Raw genomic sequence first — 19,620 nt, 5'->3', positions numbered from 1 at the left:
CCTGCGCTCTTCCTAGAAGGCCAAATCCATGCCTATGGTTTCAACAGCCTCTGGCTTGGTCGCAGCTGACAACATATGTACTAGGCTCCAGTACATTGCAAGGACAGGGACCATTAGTCGAGGAGATGCTGCTCTGTCTCTTAGTCTGCAGAACACGTAAAAACTCTGGGAACTCAAGACTGGTGGCGAAAGCCTGTAATCCCAGCAGTTGGGAGGCTGAGGCAGGAGAATCACTGTGAGTTCAAGGCCAGCCTAGGGTCCATAGTGAGTTTGGGGAAGGTCCAAACTACATTAGCATGACCCTGTCTCAAAAGGGAGGGGGGCATTGGCGGTGTAGGGATCAAAAATGATATACGGGGTTGGGGATTTAGCTCAGTGGTTCCACCACCTGCCTCGCAATCACAGTGTCCTGAGTTTGATCCCCAATACAAAAAAAAAATGATATTTGCCACTGGGTGTGGTGGCACATGCTGCCTGTAATCCAAGCACTCAGGAGGCTGAGGAAGGAGAATCAAAAGTTCAAGCCCAGCCTAGATAACTCAGTGCTTTAACAAGATCTTGTCTCAGAAAAGAGTACATTTCATTCAGAGCAGCATGTCCTGGCTCAACAGTTCTCTGTCAGCTGGGATGTCTGGTTTTATTTGCCTCAGCTGTTCATGTCAGAGACAGACTTGAACAAAACACAAGAATGCAGAAAGTATTTTAAAATGGCCTCGAGAAAACTTGCTGAACTTTCTGATAGATGTACATGGAAAACTGGACATTATAACATTAATTTTAGCCAGGCGTGGGGCCCATGCCTTAATCCCAGCACTCAGGAGGCTGGTGCAGGAAGATCGCCGGGAGTTCCAGGCCAGCCTGGACTATATAATGAATTCAAACCCAGCCTTAACTATGAAGTGAGCCTGTTTCAAACATTTTGAACTTTTTTTATTTTTGGTACTGGGGATTGAACTCAGGACCTTGTGCTTGCAAGGCAGGCAGCAGAACCACTGAGCTAAATCCCCAGCCCATCAAACAAAAACATTAATTTTAATTAGCTCCCTGGGAATGAACCACATGATGTGCACTCAGAAATTATCCAAAGGTTCTTGCTTTCTCTTCCTGGGTGAGCCACACTGTTTCATAACTGATTTGATAACTTCATTCAGAGCAGCAAGCAACAATATAATAATCCCAGGTCTCTTTCAACAAAGATAAATTTGTCTGACATGCAGACGAATATCAAGCTGAGGCTTCCTCATCAAATTCCCATGTGTGAACTGGGGTCAGCCATGGAGTAACATCTGCATTTTGTGTTGACTATAAAGGTGCTGGTAAGATTTCTTACGGTTTTTTTAGATTTGACACCAAAAGCCAGTGAAAGAAGAAAAACAGATCAAGTGAACTTCATCAAAATTAAACACTTAATTTTTTCCCCTGGTACCAGGGATTGAACTCAGAACCTTGCACTTGCAAGGCAGGGGCAGTGCCACTGAGATAAATCCCTGGCCCTAAAATCTTAATTTTTCAAATGCCACCTACAATCAAGAAAGTGAAAAGAACCCACAGAATGGAAAAAAATATTTACAAAACATATCTGATAAGGGACTGGAGTCTAAAGTATATTAGCATCTGATACCACAGTCAAAAGTCTAATTTATGGCAGGCATGATAGCACATGCTTGTGATCCCAACACTCAGGAGGCTGAGGTAGGCTGAGGAGGCTGACTTACTATGTCTCAGGAAACAAAAAAACTACCCAAGTGCTGTGCTGAAAAATAGTTTGTTCCTACTTTCTTGTGATTGCTCCACTCATTCTTTTCTTTGGGAACCTTGCCTGATCCGGCCTCCCTTCAGCCCACTGACCTGACACACCTCAAATTCGAGGTCAGCCTGGGCTCTGTGGTGAGTTCAAAGCCAGCCTGGACTACCTAATGAGACCCTGTCTCAAAATTAAAAAAAAAAAAAATTTCTAATTTATAAATGGGGAAAGAATTTAATAGGCATTTCAACAAAGAAAATGTACAGCTAGCTAATTATCATATGAAAAGGTGCTCAATATCATTCTTCACTGAGAGCTGTGACCAAAGCTCTTAAGGATGCAGTGTATTATTTCCTATCTACTCAGAGGCTAAAAAAACCTGGAATCCATGAGTCATGAGGGCTGATCACTGAAGGACTGGGTAATATCTCACTCTTCTTAAGATTGTCACTCAGCGAATGAGTGGAATGTTGCCTTGGAATCTTGAAAGGCCTTCTACTCCCTGTGTCTTTTCTCAGTTGTATGGGTTGCAAGTTGCATTGATCTGTTCCTTACTTTCAACATAGTCTAGATCTTTGTCAGAAACTGACAGAGGGGGCAACCCACTTTCCAGTCCTCCTTCTGTCTCTCTTAAAAGCTTGCTTTCTCTCAATAAATGTTTCCAACTCTTAAAAAAAAGAAACTGACAGAGGTGGTAGGCTCCTGTAATTCTGGGATTATTTCCCATTGTCTGCCACATGTGACATAATGCCAGGCTTATAACCTTAAGGCACATACTGCTATATATTTCTCAGGCACCGTCAGTGCGAGATTGTCAATAACATTCTGTGGAGTATTAGGAATTTCGATCTTTATAGACCAAGGGTCAGTAAACTTTTTTTTGGTAAAAGGACAGATTCGACTTTGAGGCTACATGGTCACTGTTGCCACTCTGCATGTACAGTACATGAAAACAGCCACAGACAAGAGGCTCAACTTGGCCTTCCAGCACTGCCAGCCTCTGCCACAGACTAACCTGGCCAAAAGGTGATACAACTTAGTGGCCATAAGGCAAACATGCTAATGCCTGTCAGAAGCAGAAGGCTTTTGTGGTTTTTTGTTTGTTTGTTTATTTTTGGTACCAGGGATCGAAAGCCTCAGGTCCTTGCGCTTGCCTTGCACAGCAGGCGGTGGAAACCACTGAGCTAAATCCCCGGCCCAGAAGCAGAATGTTTTTAATTTCCTCTGTTTCTTAGGAAAGAAAAATGTTTATCATATTAGTGCCGTATTTGTGTCAGGGAGTGAATTGATTTACACTGTAAAGAAACTGCAACTGGAAAAGTATTGCAGTTGGAACCTACAATAATTTGTCATCCTCCCAGACACACCCATTTTGGATTTTTTTTTTTTGAGACAGGATCTCCTTATATATTTCAGGCTGGCCTTGAACTCTCTATGTAACCCAGGCTGGCCTCAAACTTGCAGCAGTTCTCCTGCCTCAGCCTCCCTAGTGCTGGGATTACAGGTGTGCACCACCACACCTTGCTTTGCTGTTTTAGAGATTTAAACTAGAGTTAAATGAAAATATAATAGAGGTCACCCCCTGTGCATCTTTTCTTTTTTTCAGCTTTTATTAGTACGTGTTTGCAGTACATAATGATTAAATTTCTTGTAGGGTATTGTATGTATGTGTAACACGTCTTCTCTTTTCATCTTCCCTCCATCTCTTGATCCTCTTCCCATTTGAAAAAGATGTCACCCTACTTCCTATTGCCTATCTTTTATTCTGCTCTTTATTTATATTTTGGGTTTCTCATATAAGGGAAACCTTGTGATATTTAAGCTCCTGTGTCTGATTTATTTCACTTAACATTATGGTCTCAAGGTGCATCAATTTTCCTACAAATGATTCAAATTTATCCTTATTTATGGCAGGGTAGTATTCCATTGTGTATGAATACCACATTTTCTTTATCCATTCATCTGTTGATGGACATATCACCTATGCATTTGTTTTGTTTGTTTTGGGGGGGTTTTTTTGGTGACAAGGTCTCACTATGTAGTTCAGGCTGGCCTTGAACTCACTATGTAGCCCAGGCTGGCCTTGAACTTGCAGCAATACCTCCTGCCTCAGCCTCCCGAGTACTGGGATCACAGGTGTGTGCCACCACGCCTGCCTCACCTGTGCATTTTTAAAGCTTGGATGATGACAGTGGTCTCTGCAGTCATCTTGGGGACTGGTGTTTTGTTGGTGTTTTGGTTGAAGGCACGCCAAGGCTTCCATTGGCTGGTCCTTCTTTAGCAGCTCTAAGTCTATTGGTCTGGCAGTCAATATTGTTAAAGATATCTGTTTGTATACTGCATAAATATACTTAGGATTCAGGAGAATAGCCTTAATTTGAGGTAGAGGTCCAACTACCCCACCCAGTAGGTGGGCTTTGTTAGAAATTCTTTGTTAGATGACTTCTGCAAACTTCCTCTCTGACCTTAGACCACTGTGGTATGTTGGATGATCACACATGGGACACTTGGAAAATGGGGAGAATCTGGGATTTGCTATTGTTTTAGGAGCAAAAAAACCACAAGATATATTATGTAAAGGTACAAATTCCCAATAATGAAAGTCAGCATTTTGTATACCCAAAATGTACCAATAAAATTAATGAATGAAAAAAAAAAGAGTAAAAAAATGGGCCAGGGATGTAGGTCAGTGGCACCTCACACCTGCCTGGCAAGCACAAGGTCCTGGGTTTGATCCTTGGTACTGAAAAAAATAAAAAATAAAAAATAATTGACAACTGAAACTTATTTTAATATTAACTTTGAATTTGTTTTCAATTCAGACCACACATACATAATATTTTCTCTAGTTCACAAGGAAAATAGTTTCGAAAAGGAACTTCTAACTTCTTTCTTTCTTTTTTTTTTTTTTGGTACCGGGGATCAAACTCGGGACCTTGCACTTGCAAGGCAGGCAGCAGAACCACTGAGCTAAATCCCCGGCCCTCTTTCTTTATTTTTGAGACAGGATCTCTCGCTATGTAGTTCAGGCTGGCCTCAGGCTCACTACAATCCTCCTGCCTCAGCCTCCTGAGTACTGGTGTAGAAAATAGTTTATTTAGTAGCTTATAAGGCAGCTAGCTAGTGGAAGGGCCTAAAATAGAGTGGAATGACCAGCTATACTGATGAAAATTAAATATACACAGTGAACTAGGACTTTGGCCAAAGAATGAATTTCCCCAGGCAGCATGGAATGCAGCCCACTTCCTAAAGTCCTGAATTTCAAAGAAATTATAATACAAATTAACTAGTCCTTCCCAGGTCCCAGTTTACTGTAAACTGTGAGAAAGAACTGGACTAGAAAGCCCTAGTCCTGTTTGGTCATTTTAGATTCACAGACACAGGGTGGGTGACCAGAACACCTGAACCCATCCCTTCCCAAAATATTCCTGTTTTAGAAGTCACAATCATAGATAAGCCAAGGTTAATGATGTCATCCATAAGCCTTTCCTGCATGCCCCACCTCCCTGTTGGGCCAATATTAGCTAAACTGCTACACTTGTTATCCTTTTTTTTTTTTTTGGCACCGGGGATCAAACTCGGGACCTTGTGCTTGCAAGGCAGGCACCGAAACCACTGAGCTAAATCCCCGGCCCTAACACTTGTTATCCTATTGGCTGATTGCAGTTTGACCCACGTTGTACCCACATTGTGATGTTGCTGTATAGATTACCTCTGACCAAGGGTCTCAGTGCAAACCCATTTGGGATCCCTCCTGTGTCTCAGGAGCTATCTCTCAATAAATCTTTCCTACTCTTAATCTCCGTTGTCTCTTTGAATTCATTTTTTGATTTCAGGGGACAGGAACCGGGCACATCTGACATCTCACAGTTTGGGAGTTACATTTGAAGGAGTCCGACCACCACCATCACCCAGTGACTCAGCCCTGCTCTGATAACCATTACCCCCTGTACTTTCCCAGTTCCCGTCCTGGGACAAGCATCACTCAAGCCTTGTTCTTGGCAGGTAGCCACACCTCTTTCCCTGAAATGACCCTCTGAAAAAACCTCACAGCCTATATGATAGTTACCCCTCTGGTCGAAGTCCCGGGATGGTCCCTCTTGGGTTTGTTCTGAAATAAACCTGTGCTGTTGAGCTCCTACTTCTGTTCTCTTCTCCCTTTTTTCCTAATAGTATTTCTCCTATTTCACTGGGTCTATAGGTATTCGCCACCTTGCCCGGTCATCTTCATTTTATTTATATATATATATATTTTGGGGGGGGGTACCAGGGATCGAAATCGGATCCTTGTGCTTGTGCAGCAGGCGGCGAAACCACTGAGCTAAATCCCCAGCCCTTCATTTTATTTTGAAATAAGTTTAACAGCTACTTCATAAACACTGCTTTTTAAGCTTTCTCTTCTCTGTAATTAATGTAGTACAGTATCTTTTAATTTCTTTATTTCTTTTTCTATTTCTTGATTTTTTTTTTCTTGCCCACCTTTTGACAAATCCCCTCCTCAGCCTAGTGTATACTTTTGCCTTTTTTTTTTTTTTTTTTTCGGTACCAGGGATTGAAGTTGGGACCTTGCGCTTGCAAGGCAGGCGGTGGAACCACTGAGCTAAATCCCCAGCCCAACTTTTATCTTAGTGTACTTATTATTTACAGAATCTATGGATGTTCATCATGAAGTCAATATAGTAAATAAAGTACTGTGTCCTGTTTTTGCTTTTCTGTTTTCTTTTTATTCCTTTTTTTTTTTGGTACCGGGCATCGAACTCGGGTCCTCACACTTGCACAGCAGGCAGCGAAACCACTGAGCTAAATCCCTGGCTTCTGTTTTCTTTTTAAAATGTGTTATTATGGAAAATCTCAAATGTGTTTAAGGAAAAAAAAAAGTTTAAAAAAAAGGGCCGGGGATTTAGCTCAGTGGTTTCACTGCCTGCTGTGTGAGTGCAAGGACCCAAGTTTGATCCCCAGTACCAAAAAAATGTGTTTAAGGTAAATAGAACAGTATACTTAACTCTCATATATTCTCATGAACACAACTATAATATGTTGCCATTTTTCTTTTTTCCCAAGTACCAGGGACTGGATGGCCGCTATTTTGCCATTTTTTCTTTTAATTTTTTTTCCCCGATACCTTGGATCAAACTCAGGGCCTAAGGCAGGCACGGTGGCACTGTGCTAAATCCTCCGCCCTATTTTGCCATTCTTTTTTTTTTTTTTTTTTTGGTACCGGAGATTGAACTCGGGTCCTTGAGCCTTCGGAACAGGCAGTGGAACCACTGAGCTAAATCCCCGGCCCTATTTTGCCATTCTTGTCTCAACTGTATATCCACCTATTCCCCACCATCCTCTCGATTACTTACATAGCTCTTTCTTTTTTAAGGGAAATTTATAATGTTTGCTATACAAATCTGGTTTTTAAAATGTAAGTTTTATCTTATTCAGGTGTGGCTTGAGGTTGACAGACGCGGAGAAGATCAACATTGCAGAGACAGGTGTTTGTTTTGTTTCATTTTTTGCTTTTATACTCACAGGTCCCTAGAGAAGGGAAAGGGGAGAAAGTGGGCAGAATCTTTATTGCGGTTTCTGAGGGAAGGGATGAGACAGGAAGAGAGGCTTAGGATCCCCAAGTGTGAGTGACTTCAAAGGCTTTGGGCAGAGGGGTTTTGGGTCTCAGGGGCTCCAGGGTAGCATCAGTTGTGTGATGCCTGGTCAGGGGGCAATGAGGGGAGGACAAAGAGGCCGGAAGAGTGGGTGCCTGATAGCAGGGTAGTAGAGAGCTTGGGTCTGGTCCGGTTGCATGCACGTGAACAGCTCCCTCGAGCATGCTGAATTCACCAGCCCTGGGAAGGTCGGTCAGTCCAGGGCCCCCAAGATGTCAAAGCAGCAGAAATATAGAATAAGAAGACACAATTCCTGTACACTTTGGACAATACAGAACATGTCCTTCTCCCTGGAAATTTTCTTTGCGTCCCTTCCCAAACTCCACCTCCCTCTAGACAACCACTGTTTTGATTTTTTTACTTTAAATTCATGTTCTACAACTTCATCTAAACAAAGTAATATTGTGTGGCTTAATATTGCTTAACACACCACAAAAATATTGCTTAACACAGTGTCATATAAGCTGCCTGTCTTAACAGTGTGTCCCTTTTTATTGCTGATTCCATTCCATTGTATTCCATTATATGTACTGTAACTCAGTTGTTCATTTTCTTGCTCATGGACTTTAGTTTGTTTCTGGTTTTTGGTTACTGTGAATAAAGCTATAGTGAGCAATCAAAAAATAAACAAATGTAAAAGGCTGAGGATGGAGCTTAGTACAAAGGCCCTGGGTTCGATCCTCAGTACCTCACCACCATCAACAGTATGATGTTAGGTATGAGTTTTTTGTACATAACATTTATCAGGTTGAGGAAGTTCAGTTCTGAAGTAGGACAGAAGAAATTTTAAAAAGGCAAAAAAGAGACAGGAAATTGGGATTTTAGAACTGTATTTCTAAGAAAAACTGCAACTTCTGGACACAAAACTTACTCAAGCCTTTTTCCCTTTCAGGAAAGTCACTCAAAACATTTCTATGGTCTTAAAGACACAGCAAGCCTGTAAATCTAGGCTCAGGACCTGTCCTTTTCACCTGTAAACTCTACTTCCTCCACCCTCAAAAAAGCAGCATATCAGTGGGCAGCAAACCTCAGCTTCAAACACATGTGAATGGTTTGCATCCTGACACAGCCTGCCGGGTGGGAAACCTGACAGTCTGAATGTACATCCCAGATCACCCGTTTTTTCTTTTTTCCTTTTTTTTTTTTTTTTTTTTTTTTGAGACAAGGTCTCGCAATATAGTTCAGGCTGCCTCAAACTTACAGTGATCCACCTGCCTCAGCTCCCAAGTGCTGGCGTTACAGGCGTGGACCAACCACATTCCCTCCACACACCCTTTTTTTGGGGGTACCGGGGATCGAACTCGGGTCCTTGAGCTTAGGAGGCAGGCGGAAGAACCACTAAGGTAAATCCCCGGCCCTTTTTTCTTTTTTCTTTTTTTTTTTTTTTGAGACAAGCTCTTGTTTAGTTGCTATGTTACCCGGGCCGGATCAAACTTTTTTATTTGCGGTACTAGAGATCAAACCCAGGGCCTTTGCACTGAGCTACATTCCTCGGCCTTTTTTCATTACAGTATTTGGAGATGAGGTCAAGCTAAATCACTAGGGTGCCCAGATTAGGCTCAAATTTGGATTCTCTTGCCTCTGGTTCCCAAAGAGCTGGGATTACAGGCGTGTGCCTACCACGCACGCTTTAGAACTTTGTATCCTCCTGCCTCAGCATCCTTGAGTGCTGGATTACAGGCGCGCGCCCTGCCAATGGTCAGTAGGATCCAAATGGTGGGTGGGCTGGTGAGGCTCCTCAGACAAAATGATCCCGACAAAACGATCCCTCCTAAACTCCTCCTAAATTCCGGGTCCTCAACATTGCGGCGCGACCTTAAAACTCGTTGCTGCGCCGCCGGCTCGTCGCCACGGCGCCAGGAAGAGACGCAAAAGGGGCGGGGCAGCGTCTCACAAATCGAACCGTGAGGCTTTGCGTTTCCTTTTTCCAGCCAGCGCCGAGCGATGGGTAGGTTCTCGTCTGTCCTTGGACTGCGGCAGCCCTGAGTTCAATCAGGTGCCATCCTACCCTGCACCCAATTTAGAAGGGCAAACACCCAGACCCCCGGTCACGAACAGCTTCGAGGGAATATGGCTTTCGGGTTTTGGCTGCCGAGACCCGCTGTGGGGGCTGCAAAGGACCTGGGGCTGCCAGTCGTACCAACATGGCTGCTGCGGCAAGCAGCGGGCTAGGCCGCACGTGTATGATGACACCTTAGTAATGCTGCACATTCCCGACCGAGCAGTGGGGAAGCCAACCTTGGAGAGCTGAGCGTGCGGCCGGCCAGTGAGGGGCTCCGGAGGGGGCGAGCCGCCGGCGCCGAGTACTGATGGCTTAAGCTCTCTTCTCCGCTCCCTCATGCAGGCATCTCTCGGGACAACTGGCACAAGCGCCGCAAGACTGGGGGCAAAAGAAAGCCCTACCACAAGAAGCGGAAATATGAGTTGGGTCGCCCTGCTGCCAACACTAAGGTGAGTGCTCCCTGGGCCTCGTTCCCAGGAGGTTGCCTTCCTTTGCTGTGTAGTAACGGGCCTCACATGCGGCTATTGTGGGTTCTTCCTTGGGCTCTGTGCTTTCCTTGTGGTAGGGTCTGGGCCACTTTCCCCGCTAATCGTGGTGGATAAACTAAAGGGGTAGGATGATGTGTGCGCCCTATATCGCGAGCTTAGGGTCGAGAGGAGAAGACCCTGTGTACTGGGACCAGGAGGTCTTCAGGTGGGGCAGCCTCCCTGTGACAAATCAGGATTCTGGTAATTTTGTTCCTACGAGACTGAGTAGTTTTCAGTGTTTGGGTACAGGTTTTTTTTCTTAGAGGCAACTAAGCGTGATGAAAAAGTATCCTTAGGCGTGGTTGTGGCCGTCTTGGTCACTTTTGTGCCATTTGCCAATGCAAGGACTTGTCATAGTTACACTGACCGATGCCTCCATCCATCCCAGGTTTTCCTCTGCTTGTGGCCTGCAGTACTTGATAACCCAGTTCTTGTGTTTCCCAGATTGGCATCCGCCGCATACACACGGTCCGAGTTCGAGGAGGCAACAAGAAGTACCGTGCCCTGAGGCTGGATGTAGGGAACTTCTCCTGGGGCTCAGAGTGTGAGTGGGGCCCTGTGGACCTGGGTGGTTTCCTAACTGCTGAAGCCTGATGGGTTGGAGTTGATTCTGTTGCCTGTAGTTGCCAAACATTTGAAAAGGTGAGGTTATCATAAAAAGAGCTGGTGCTCTGTAGCTAGGTAGAGATTAAGGGAAGAAACGAGGGCCGGCCATTTGTCCTGTGTTTTACATGACTTGATTCTAAGTCTCTTGTGAGCAGGTTGTACTCGAAAAACAAGGATCATTGATGTTGTCTACAATGCATCCAATAATGAGCTGATCCGAACCAAGACCCTGGTGAAGAACTGCATTGTGCTCATTGACAGCACACCGTACCGGCAGTGGTACGAATCCCACTATGCACTGCCCCTGGGCCGCAAGAAGGGTGCCAAGCTGGTGCGTGTAACTTCTGTGTCGGGGTTGGGGGGTGCTGCCTGCCTTGAGCCTTCTTGTGATGAAAACTGTCCAGTTCTGCTGCTGAAGGGAGAGAGATGAAAGCTTTTAGTGCTGAGGAAGGAGGGCACTGAGGTGTGCGGGCTTCAAGAAGATTCTGTTTGTCTGAGCTAATCATCTGTATTCTCTTTACTCAGACTCCTGAGGAGGAAGAGATTTTAAACAAGAAACGATCAAAGAAAATTCAAAAGAAGTATGATGAAAGGAAAAAGAATGCCAAAATCAGCAGTCTTCTGGAGGAGCAGTTCCAGCAGGGCAAGCTTCTTGGTGAGACAGCCCTTGTGTTGGAGAAGTGGGGCTCACAACAATGCAGTGCACACCCTGTATTATATCCTCTCCTTGTTTCCTTGACTCCCAGTCCTGTGGTCTAGAGGTTTCACCAGGAGAGCTTGGCCTCAGGGCTTCAGGAATATTTCCGGAAGCCCATTTGTAAGTTGAGGGGACTGTCTCAGTGATGAAAACTTTGTCCAGTTCTGCTACTGATTTTTAAGTGGTGATAAAGTATATCTGAGAAGACGTGGGCTTCATGCCTGCCCCCAGGGTGCCAGAACCAACATGAATTCTTTTTAAAGGTAGAGTTGGGCAGGACCTCTGTCATTTTGCTAAGAACCACGTACTCTTTTTGCAGCCTGCGTTGCATCGAGACCGGGCCAATGTGGCCGAGCAGATGGCTATGTGCTAGAGGGCAAGGAGCTGGAGTTCTATCTGAGGAAAATCAAGGCCCGGAAAGGCAAATAAGTCTTCTCTTCTGGTGTAGCTCATGTAATAAAGGTGTTTATTGTTTTATGTTCATGTTGTGTGGATATTTTATAAAGTTGTAAAGACCTTGTGTCCCTTTCCTCTACATACAGACCTGGGTTGTGAGTATGCGGGTAAGATTGTGTGTATGTGGGGTTTTTTTTCTCTCTTGGTACTGGGGATCCAACTCAGGACCTTGTTGCTTGCAAGGCAGGTGCAGCATCACTGAGCTAAATCCCTGGCCCTAAGATTGTATGTGTAGGAATCAGAGAAGGGCCTTGTGAATGTTAAAGCACATACTGTGCCACTAAGCTACATGAGTTTATAACCTGAATTTGTGGATCGTGTGAAAACTGAAGTTGTATTGAATCTTTACTGCATTGCTGAAAGCAGGTTATACAGTTAAGTCCCTAACTCCCTTACCATTCAGAATTTTAAAATGTTTAGGAGACTAGTGATGTTTGCTTCAGAAAGTCTCTTTGTCCTCAACCTGCCCCCATTAGAATTTAGGTGTTATGTATTGCTGGATGTCGTGCACCCCTGTAGTCCCAGCACTTGGGAGGCTGAGGCAGGATCACTGTGACTTTTGAAGGCAGCCTGGGCTACACAGCAAGACCCTGTCTCAAAATACCCAAAAAAAGGTTCCATCTTTGGAAAGCTTTCTAAACTTCAACCCTGACCTGTTTGATTTGCACTTGGATATTACAGGACTTTCCAAGCCCTATTCGAAGATTTATCTCCTCTACCACCAGCCCCTCATCTTCCTCAATTTTACCATCTATAGCAAATAATTGTCTACAAATGATTTTCTGAGACAAGGTCTATGTATTCTGGCCTGACCTGTGGCAATCCTGCTTCAATCTTCCGAATACTGGGACTGTAGGTGTGTACCACCACACCAGGCTTCTGACCGTATTTTTTTTTTTTTTCGACCCATATTCTTGAATTCCACATGTAATGTTGCCAAATGCTGGTTTATTTTGGGTCTTACCTTTTTACAGTGACATCCCACTTCAGTGTTTTTCTGTTGGCCTTACTGTACCAATCATTTTTAAATCTTTGGTTTTTTGGTACTGGGGATTGAACTCAGGACCCTGTGCTCTGTGAGGCAGGCAGTGGAACCACTGAGCTAAATCCCTGGCCCTAAAATCTTTTTTTGATGTTGCCAGGGAATGAACCCCAGTGCCTTCACACTGAACTGTACCCCTAGTGCTTTGGTTTTTTTGGAGACAGGATGTTGCTATGTAGTTAGGCCTGGCCTGAATTCACTGTAGCCTAGATTGACCTAAAATTCAAATGCAGTCCCCCTGCCTCGGCCTCCTGAGTGCTGGCATTATAGGCATGAATCACATTCCCGTAGAGTCTTTTTTTTTTTTTTTTAAGTGGTCATTTTTTTGTTTTTTGAGATAGGGTCTTGTTGATGTAGCCTCACCCTCCCTAGTCCTGGGATTACAGGCCTGCACCTCCACACCCAGCATAGTCATTTATTTTTAAGATGGAGTCTTACTGTACTGTCCAGGCTGATCCTTCCTCAGTCCTGAGTAGCTGGAACTATAGGTGTGTGTTAGTAGGGATGGGCTGTTTTTTGCAATCCTGGAGTTGAACCTGGGCTGAGGACATGCTAGGCAAGTGTTCTACCACTGAGGCAGCACTATACTCCAAGCCCGAAGATCACCTATTTCTTTTCTTGGCATATGTGCTTAAATGTGCACTGGTGAGCTGTATCCCCAACCCCTTTTTAGTGTTTGTTTCTGAGAGTCTCAAGGCCCAGGGTGCCCTAGAATTTGCTCCTTGGTGGGATCACTGGCATGTGCCACTGGGCCCAGCAAGGTTACTTTCCATCTCATGAATGAAAATCCTTGCCAGGTGTTAATGGTGCTTGACGTGACCGGCCGTGACTGGCCTCGCTGAATGTAATGAGTCTGCCATTCCTGAAGGTAGAGGCTCTTTCCTATGAATACCCAGGTTGGCTCATGCCCTCCAGGTCTCTGCCTGGTTGAAGAATGGATGTTGTTCTCTTGTTTTGAGACAGTCTCACCATAGTTCAGGCTGGTCTCAAATTTGGGATGACCTGCCTCAGCCTCTTGAGTGCTGGGATTACAGGCATGAGCCACCATACCCAGCAGTTTGGTTTTGTTTTTCCAGTTTCTTGCTGTGTTCTCTAGGCAGTTCTCAGACAAGAGGTCCTTTGGCCCCCAGTGTATGATCACAGAAACAAGTCACCCACCCTTTCCATACGGTCTCAGTTTACCCATTTTTTTGTTTTTTCGGTACCAGGAATGAACTGAGGACTTTGAGCTTACAAAGCGGGCACAGTACTGATGAGCTAAATCCCCAGCACAGTTTACCCTTTTTTTTTTTTTTTTTGGTACTGGGGATCAAAATCGGGTCCTTGAGCTTGCTAGGCAGGCGGTGAAACCGCTGAGCTAAATCCCTGGCAGTTTACCCATTTTTTATCCTTCCCCTTAATCTGACATAAATTATGCTCATTTGAATTGCTTGTTTCTTTGGTGTTCTTTCCCATAAGAGGAAAGGTGTTTCCTATCCCCCATCCGGAGAAGGATATTTGCTTCCTGGCCGTGTCTGCAGCACCTAGAAAGCTGTATGGTAGTATTTTGAGACAGGCAGGATCTCAACTAAATTGCCCAGGTTTGTCTCCTTCCTGCCTCCGCCTCCTCAGTGCTGGTATTACAGGTGTGTGCCACCATGCCCAGCTCTGCCCTTTCTTTTTGGTACCCGGCTGGCATGTTGCCATTGAGCTAAATCCCCTGCCCTGTAATTTCTTCTATTTAGAGCTCTACCAGGCTTAGTTCTTTTGCAGTCCTGCTTCAGTCTAAGTGTTGGAGAACCATAACACCTGATTCTCCTCCTGTACCTCTAATGGGTCAGTAAGATAAGTAGATTCTCTCTGGAGTCTTGAATCTACCCACTCTCCATTGCCTTTGTGATGACTGTTCTCAACCTAGAGCAAGGCTGTCTTCCCCTGTAAAACTGGAAAAAGCCTCTATGCTTTCTGTTTTTGTTTGAGAGTCTACTCCAGTTCAGGCTGGCCTTGAACTCACTAGCACAAGCTGGTCCCAAATAGCGATCCTTTTCCTCAGCCTCCCAAGTGCTGGGACTACAGACATGCGCCACCACGCCCAGCTCAGCTCAATGCCTTCTAAATGAATGGCTGTCATGGTGAAGTGCTACTGTCTCCACATGACAGATTTGGAAACAGGCTTAGAAATGTTTAGCATGCAGGATGGGCAGATAAAGCATTTGTCCAAAAATGTTTTGTATCCCCAGGGGTGATGGCATACCCCTGTAATCCCAGCATCTAGGAGCCTGAGGCAGAGGATCACCATGAATTGGAGGCCAGCCTGAACTATGGTACATAGTGAGATGTATCCCCCCAAAAACAACAAAAATGTCCTGTATCCTACAGTCAAGTAGATGGAAAGAAGCAAAGCCGGAATTAGCATCTTCCTAGCTGGAGACTGGCACATGCCTGTGACCCCAGCACTTTAGGAGGCTGAAATTGGATCACAAGTCCAGGCCTATGCTGGGTGTGCTGGTGCATACCAGTAATCACAGCAATCCAGAGGCTGAGACGGGAGGATCCCTGTGAGTTGTAAGCCAGCCTGGCCTACAAAGTGAGACCCTGTTGCAAAAAGAAAAAAGGGTGGTGGGACAGTCCTACAGTGCCCAGCACTGGGGAGGCTGAGGCATGAGGATCGTCCCAAGTTCAAGACATTCTGAACTACACAGCGAGTCTTTAAAAAAAAAAAAAAAAAAGCATGGTGCCTCTACAAGGCTTTGATCTTTTGGAGTCTTCCAGAGTGTTGGAGAAGCATGACACCTGAAATGAAAGCACTCTAGAAGGCTGAGGTAGGAGGATTATGAATTTCATCCCCCCTTGAGCAATTTAATGGTTTAGGGAGGCCCTGTCTCAAAAGGCTGGGGATGTAGCTCAGTGTGGGGTCCCTTGGTTCAATCCCCACTACTGCCCACTTCCCCAAATAAGGGCTGCGATGTAGCTCCTGCAAAGACCCTGGTTTCAAGGGAGCGGGGGCAATGCCTCCCTCTTTCTCTTCCTCCTTTGTTCTAGCATTAGTTATCCTTTCGCCTTAACAATTTTGTCATTTACCACCACACACACACACCGCCCTGTTACTGGGGATTGAGTGAGGGGCCTTTGCACTGAGCTACATAACCAGTCCCTTTTTTTTAAAAGTTTAAGAATATTTTTATTTTATTAATTTTTGCGGTGCTGGGGACTGAACCCAGGGCCTTTATAGGGAGCTACAACCCCACCCCCACCCCCACCCCCGCCTTGGCTCAGGGCTTGCCCTGCATCTTCTTTCAAGGGTCCTCCCTAGAGGCTTCTCAAGGCACCCAAGGAAAAGCTGCTCAGCACTGGCGGGCGGGACTTGGGGCCACCTGGAGGGAGCCAGGTGGCGTCTGTCCTGGACCGTCAGGGCTCCAAGGCCTCCTCCCCTGATTCCTCCGCCTCCTCCTCCTCTATAGGGTCCGCTGTCTCGGGGTCACCGCCCTCCTCCGCCCGGAAGCGCAGTAGATGTGGGGTCCGGGGGGCGCCGCGCGCTCTTCCTAAATTGCGCAGGCTGATGGCGGGGGAGGGTGCGCCTGCGCCCAGGAAGCGGCTGAGCAGTGGGGTTTGCGCGGCGGCCCGGGCCAGCGCCGGGGAGGGCGCCACCTGCACACTCTGCTCTGGGTCGTCGCTCATGCTGCGGGCAGGGGTTGCACAGGGGGAGACTTGATGCCGGGGCCGGGAGATTGACTCCCCGAGCAGGCATCGGTGCCTGAGTGGCTGCTCACCGCAGGTTGAAGGTGGAACCCAGGAAGGAGGGCCTCAGCGAGTCCGCTGCCGTGGCCACAGTGTAGGGCGGCTGCGGCTGAGCTTCGTCCCAGTAGGGGTCTTTCTCGGCGGGGGGCAGATTCAGGTACATGTCATCCACGGCTAGCAGGGACACCTGGGCCAGCAGAAGGGGAGGCACAGGTCACAAAGACCTTCATCTCCACACCCAGGCCGAGTGCTGGCAGGGAGCGGTTCTCACACCGATAAGCCCCACTTCACCTGCAGGTTTCGGTCTATGAGCTGATTGGTCTCAAAGTCATCATCATCCTCACCAAAGGGGTTGATGATCTGTTCAGCCACCTGTAGAGTGCAGACAGAGCTTCACTGTCCCCAGTATTGCAGAGGACTTTGTGCCCACGCTTTTACAGAGCAGGCTGGCGTGACCCTCCTATGCCCACCTTGAGCCAGCCAGCATAGAAGAAGAACTGCAGCAGTGTCGTGAGAGGCACGTACATGTCCAGGTCTCCCAGGGCCAGCACTGGCTCCTGGCCTGGCTCCAGAGGCTCCTGAGGTTTGCCAGCCCCTGCCTCTGGCTCCACAAACTGGCGGCCCACCAAGGAGAGGGCAAAGAAAGAGTACACAGCTATAGTCACCACCTGGAGAAGGGAAAACCAGGCTCAGAGTACGGAGCAGTGGACCAAGAGAAATGCCATCTCTGCCTCTGAGGCCCTGGGAGGAGTCTGACAAGTAATTAAACATGTGACAGGGTGGCAGTGTGTGTGTGGGGTGTAGGGTCACCTGGGAAGGGTGGGAGGAGGCTTTAAGAATGAGCCCTCTGCTAGTCATGAGACTGAAGTGACACATGGTGAGGCCCATTTAATTCTCGGGACCTCATACACAGCACAGGACTTACAGTAGGCACTGGGAAGGGAGGGAGGAGGCAGTTACTTGGGTGTAGACGAGGGGGATGCTGATCCAGTCATAGTGGAACAGCATGCTGCACTTGGCACGGTACTTGTTCAGCTCCTGCAGAAACAGCAGAAAGAAGAGGTCAGCAGAGGTGTGCAGGGAGGGCTAGGAAGAGCACAGGGCGCCAGCACTGAGCAGGCTGGGGGCTCTGCTCCTCTGTCTTACCAGGCTGGGGCGGCTATGATGGGGAGTGATTTAGCAAAGTTGCCGTAAGTACAGAGCCTAGAGCCAGAATGTCTGACTTGGGCTTTTCTACTTTATGCCTTAGTTTCCCCATCTGTGAAAAGGGGATCATAATAATTGTGTCTGTCTCTAGGGTTTCGAGGGCTAAATGAGTAACTACTGTACGTGCCTGTATGTTCATTGCACATAGGTGGCCCCACATAAGTGTTAGATTCCAAAACTATTCGTATGCAAAGCTAGAGGGCCAAGGGACCTGGTCCAAGGCTGACTCACTTCCAGAAGGAGACAGAGGGCGATGTCGTCGCGGATGCGTCCATCCTTGCGGGCCTGGGCAGCCAGGTTGGTGAACCAGACGCAGGGGACCCAGTACTTGTTAAAGTCGGATTTCAGGCTGTCGAACTTTTTCCTCTCTTCCTGGGACATGAAACCTGCGGGGGTGAAGTTGGTAGGGTGCAGACACATCCTCTGCCGCCAGGGGAAGCTGTGAGTCCACCACAGGGTTGCCCGTCCTTGCGTCCACAGCAGTCCCAGGATTTGCCGTGTGGGTCCCAGAGAGACTGGCTCTTCCGAAGACCCCCGCGCCCGCGCACCTGCGTCCACCACGTGCTCCACTGTGGGGAAGCGCTTGAGCACGCGGGTGCTCACCGAGCGCAGCACCAGCACCGATGCCAAGTTGGCGTAGCGGATGAGGGTGCGGCGCAGCAGGCGGCCGCGCTGGTCCACGCCGTGCACGCTGGCCGAGATGACGCACATCAACTGGTCTGGCAGCGGGATGCTTGTGTACTGGGACCACCAGCGGTTCACCACCAGAGTCACATAGAAACCTGGTAGGTCACCGTGGGAAGGGGTGGGAAGGGAGCACAGAGGGGCCGGGACTCAGAAGGCCCAGCACTTCCCTCCTCCCGCCAGCGAGCCCAGTTCAGTCCCTGAGCCAAGGAGTGGGGACCGGGACCGGGGGACACGGCCCACGTACCACATTGACCTCCAGCTGCCTGCCTCCAACACCATTCTGGGGCAGGCAAGGCCAGGAGGAAGGAAGAGCACCAACTTCCTGGGACGTGGGAGTGCAAGGCCAGGTAATGGTTAACTCAAGGTCTGGCTTCCTATGAGCATGCGGATGGGGCTGTCACCTCTCCGACTCCTCACCAGAGTGTGGTACTGAAGCCAGCAGGTGTCTTGGCCTTGCCAAGTGAGAGCCCACGAATGGTAGGCAGGGCCTAGGCCTGCGGAAGTCTTGGACCCAGTGCCCAGCTCCTGTACCTGTGCTGGTTGATTCTGGGCTGGGCTGCCTGGGCTGTGACCTCAACCCAAGATCCAGGAAGAACTAGAAGGGGCCTCACCCAGTACAAAGGACAAAGGGATGAGGTCCGCAGAGCGGTTGCAGTATTGGGCCACCTGAGCGTACACATGCCTCTGCTCCTGGGTCAGCAGCAGCCTGGGGAAAGGGCAGATGAAGGCCTGGCTTGCAGGGAGATGGACAGGGTAAGCCCTGCACCCCAGCCCTAGAACCTGCCTCACCGGTAGGTGATGCTGAGCAAGACGTAGAGGGCGACAAACAACAGAAACTCCTTGTACAGGAGCTTGTAGATACTTCCCCTCCACCGGAGCAGCAGGCCAGAGAAGCCTCCGAAGCGTGCCTCGGCCACTTTGAGAGTGTATGAAACGGTCATAGTGCTGAGGCCTGGGGTGGGAGGTCACAGAGGTGTCCCTCTCCTTAGCTTGCCTTCCCATCACTAAGCTTAGCTCCTAGGCAACCTCCCTTCACCTCTGGTCACACCCTCAGCCTTCCCAGTGTCAAGAGACAAGGGCCTGGGCAGGGGATTTAGCTCAGTGGTTTCCCTGCCTGCTGCACATGGGCAAGGACCCAAGTTCGATCCCCGGTACCAAAAAAAAGAAACAAGGGCCTAGGATGCCCCAAGGTCATCAGCTCCACCCCCTGCACAACTCCAGTACATAGATAAAGCCAAGATGGAGTCGGGCACAGCAGGACTGAGGTCTGGATGCTCATGCACAA

At 47.7% G+C, this 19,620-nt stretch overlaps 2 protein-coding genes and 4 non-coding genes across 9 annotated transcripts; 5 read left to right on the top strand and 1 right to left on the bottom strand.

The window, feature by feature from the left end:
- The first annotated feature begins 9,243 nt into the window (after positions 1-9,243).
- Positions 9,244-11,704, top strand: Rps8 (ribosomal protein S8). Its single transcript, XM_004872902.3, has 6 exons — positions 9,244-9,343; positions 9,740-9,846; positions 10,369-10,468; positions 10,686-10,861; positions 11,056-11,185; positions 11,547-11,704. Exons 1-6 carry the CDS (start codon positions 9,340-9,342, stop codon positions 11,654-11,656), a joined length of 627 nt encoding a protein of 208 aa, XP_004872959.1. The 5' UTR covers positions 9,244-9,339; the 3' UTR covers positions 11,657-11,704.
- On the top strand, positions 9,574-9,653 carry LOC147827336 (small nucleolar RNA SNORD55/SNORD39). The gene has a single exon (XR_015452675.1). It is a non-coding gene; the product is annotated as a small nucleolar RNA SNORD55/SNORD39 (small nucleolar RNA).
- Positions 10,193-10,296, top strand: LOC147827335 (small nucleolar RNA SNORD46). The gene has a single exon (XR_015452678.1). It is a non-coding gene; the product is annotated as a small nucleolar RNA SNORD46 (small nucleolar RNA).
- On the top strand, positions 10,913-10,980 carry LOC147827334 (small nucleolar RNA SNORD38). The gene has a single exon (XR_015452677.1). It is a non-coding gene; the product is annotated as a small nucleolar RNA SNORD38 (small nucleolar RNA).
- On the top strand, positions 11,365-11,434 carry LOC147827333 (small nucleolar RNA SNORD38). The gene has a single exon (XR_015452676.1). It is a non-coding gene; the product is annotated as a small nucleolar RNA SNORD38 (small nucleolar RNA).
- A 3,179-nt stretch (positions 11,705-14,883) lies between the features above and the next one.
- Positions 14,884-19,337, bottom strand: Best4 (bestrophin 4). Of its 4 annotated transcripts, XM_004872903.3 has the most exons (9): positions 19,125-19,276; positions 18,947-19,041; positions 18,197-18,430; positions 17,880-18,034; positions 17,403-17,480; positions 16,913-17,110; positions 16,734-16,814; positions 16,475-16,629; positions 14,886-16,383 (listed from the first exon to the last, which is right to left on the bottom strand). In XM_004872903.3, the coding sequence occupies exons 1-9, from the start codon at positions 19,274-19,276 to the stop codon at positions 16,113-16,115; spliced, it is 1,419 nt and encodes a 472-aa protein (XP_004872960.1). In that variant the 3' UTR covers positions 14,886-16,112. The 4 variants fall into 4 exon arrangements, with proteins under 4 accessions (XP_087071033.1, XP_087071036.1, XP_087071034.1 ...); XM_087214910.1 differs by having other exon boundaries at positions 14,885-16,383; positions 18,947-19,337; XM_087214908.1 differs by having other exon boundaries at positions 14,885-16,383; positions 17,880-18,430.
- Positions 19,338-19,620: the final 283 nt, after the last annotated feature.

The sequence above is a fragment of the Heterocephalus glaber genome, unplaced genomic scaffold (assembly GCF_053883595.1).
Source record: "Heterocephalus glaber isolate CG9 unplaced genomic scaffold, H.glaber_assembly_v1.0 deba00001451, whole genome shotgun sequence".
Lineage (NCBI taxonomy): Eukaryota > Metazoa > Chordata > Mammalia > Rodentia > Bathyergidae > Heterocephalus > Heterocephalus glaber.
Note: the sequence above shows the minus strand (reverse complement) of the source record. Positions and strands in the feature narration are given on the sequence as shown.

Coding starts and splice junctions, on each gene's coding strand:
- Best4 (XM_087214907.1), bottom strand. CDS start 19,337: ATGGGAAGGCAAGCTAAGGAGAGGGACACCTCTGTGACCTCCCACCCC. Junction 18,431..18,946: donor CCCTTTGTCCTTTGTACTGG/GTGAGGCCCCTT, acceptor GTGACCTACCAG/GTTTCTATGTGACTCTGGTG. Junction 16,384..16,474: donor GGTTCCACCTTCAACCTGCG/GTGAGCAGCCAC, acceptor CCCTGCCCGCAG/CATGAGCGACGACCCAGAGC.
- Rps8 (XM_004872902.3), top strand. Junction 9,847..10,368: donor GCCCTGCTGCCAACACTAAG/GTGAGTGCTCCC, acceptor TGTGTTTCCCAG/ATTGGCATCCGCCGCATACA. Junction 11,186..11,546: donor CCAGCAGGGCAAGCTTCTTG/GTGAGACAGCCC, acceptor CTCTTTTTGCAG/CCTGCGTTGCATCGAGACCG.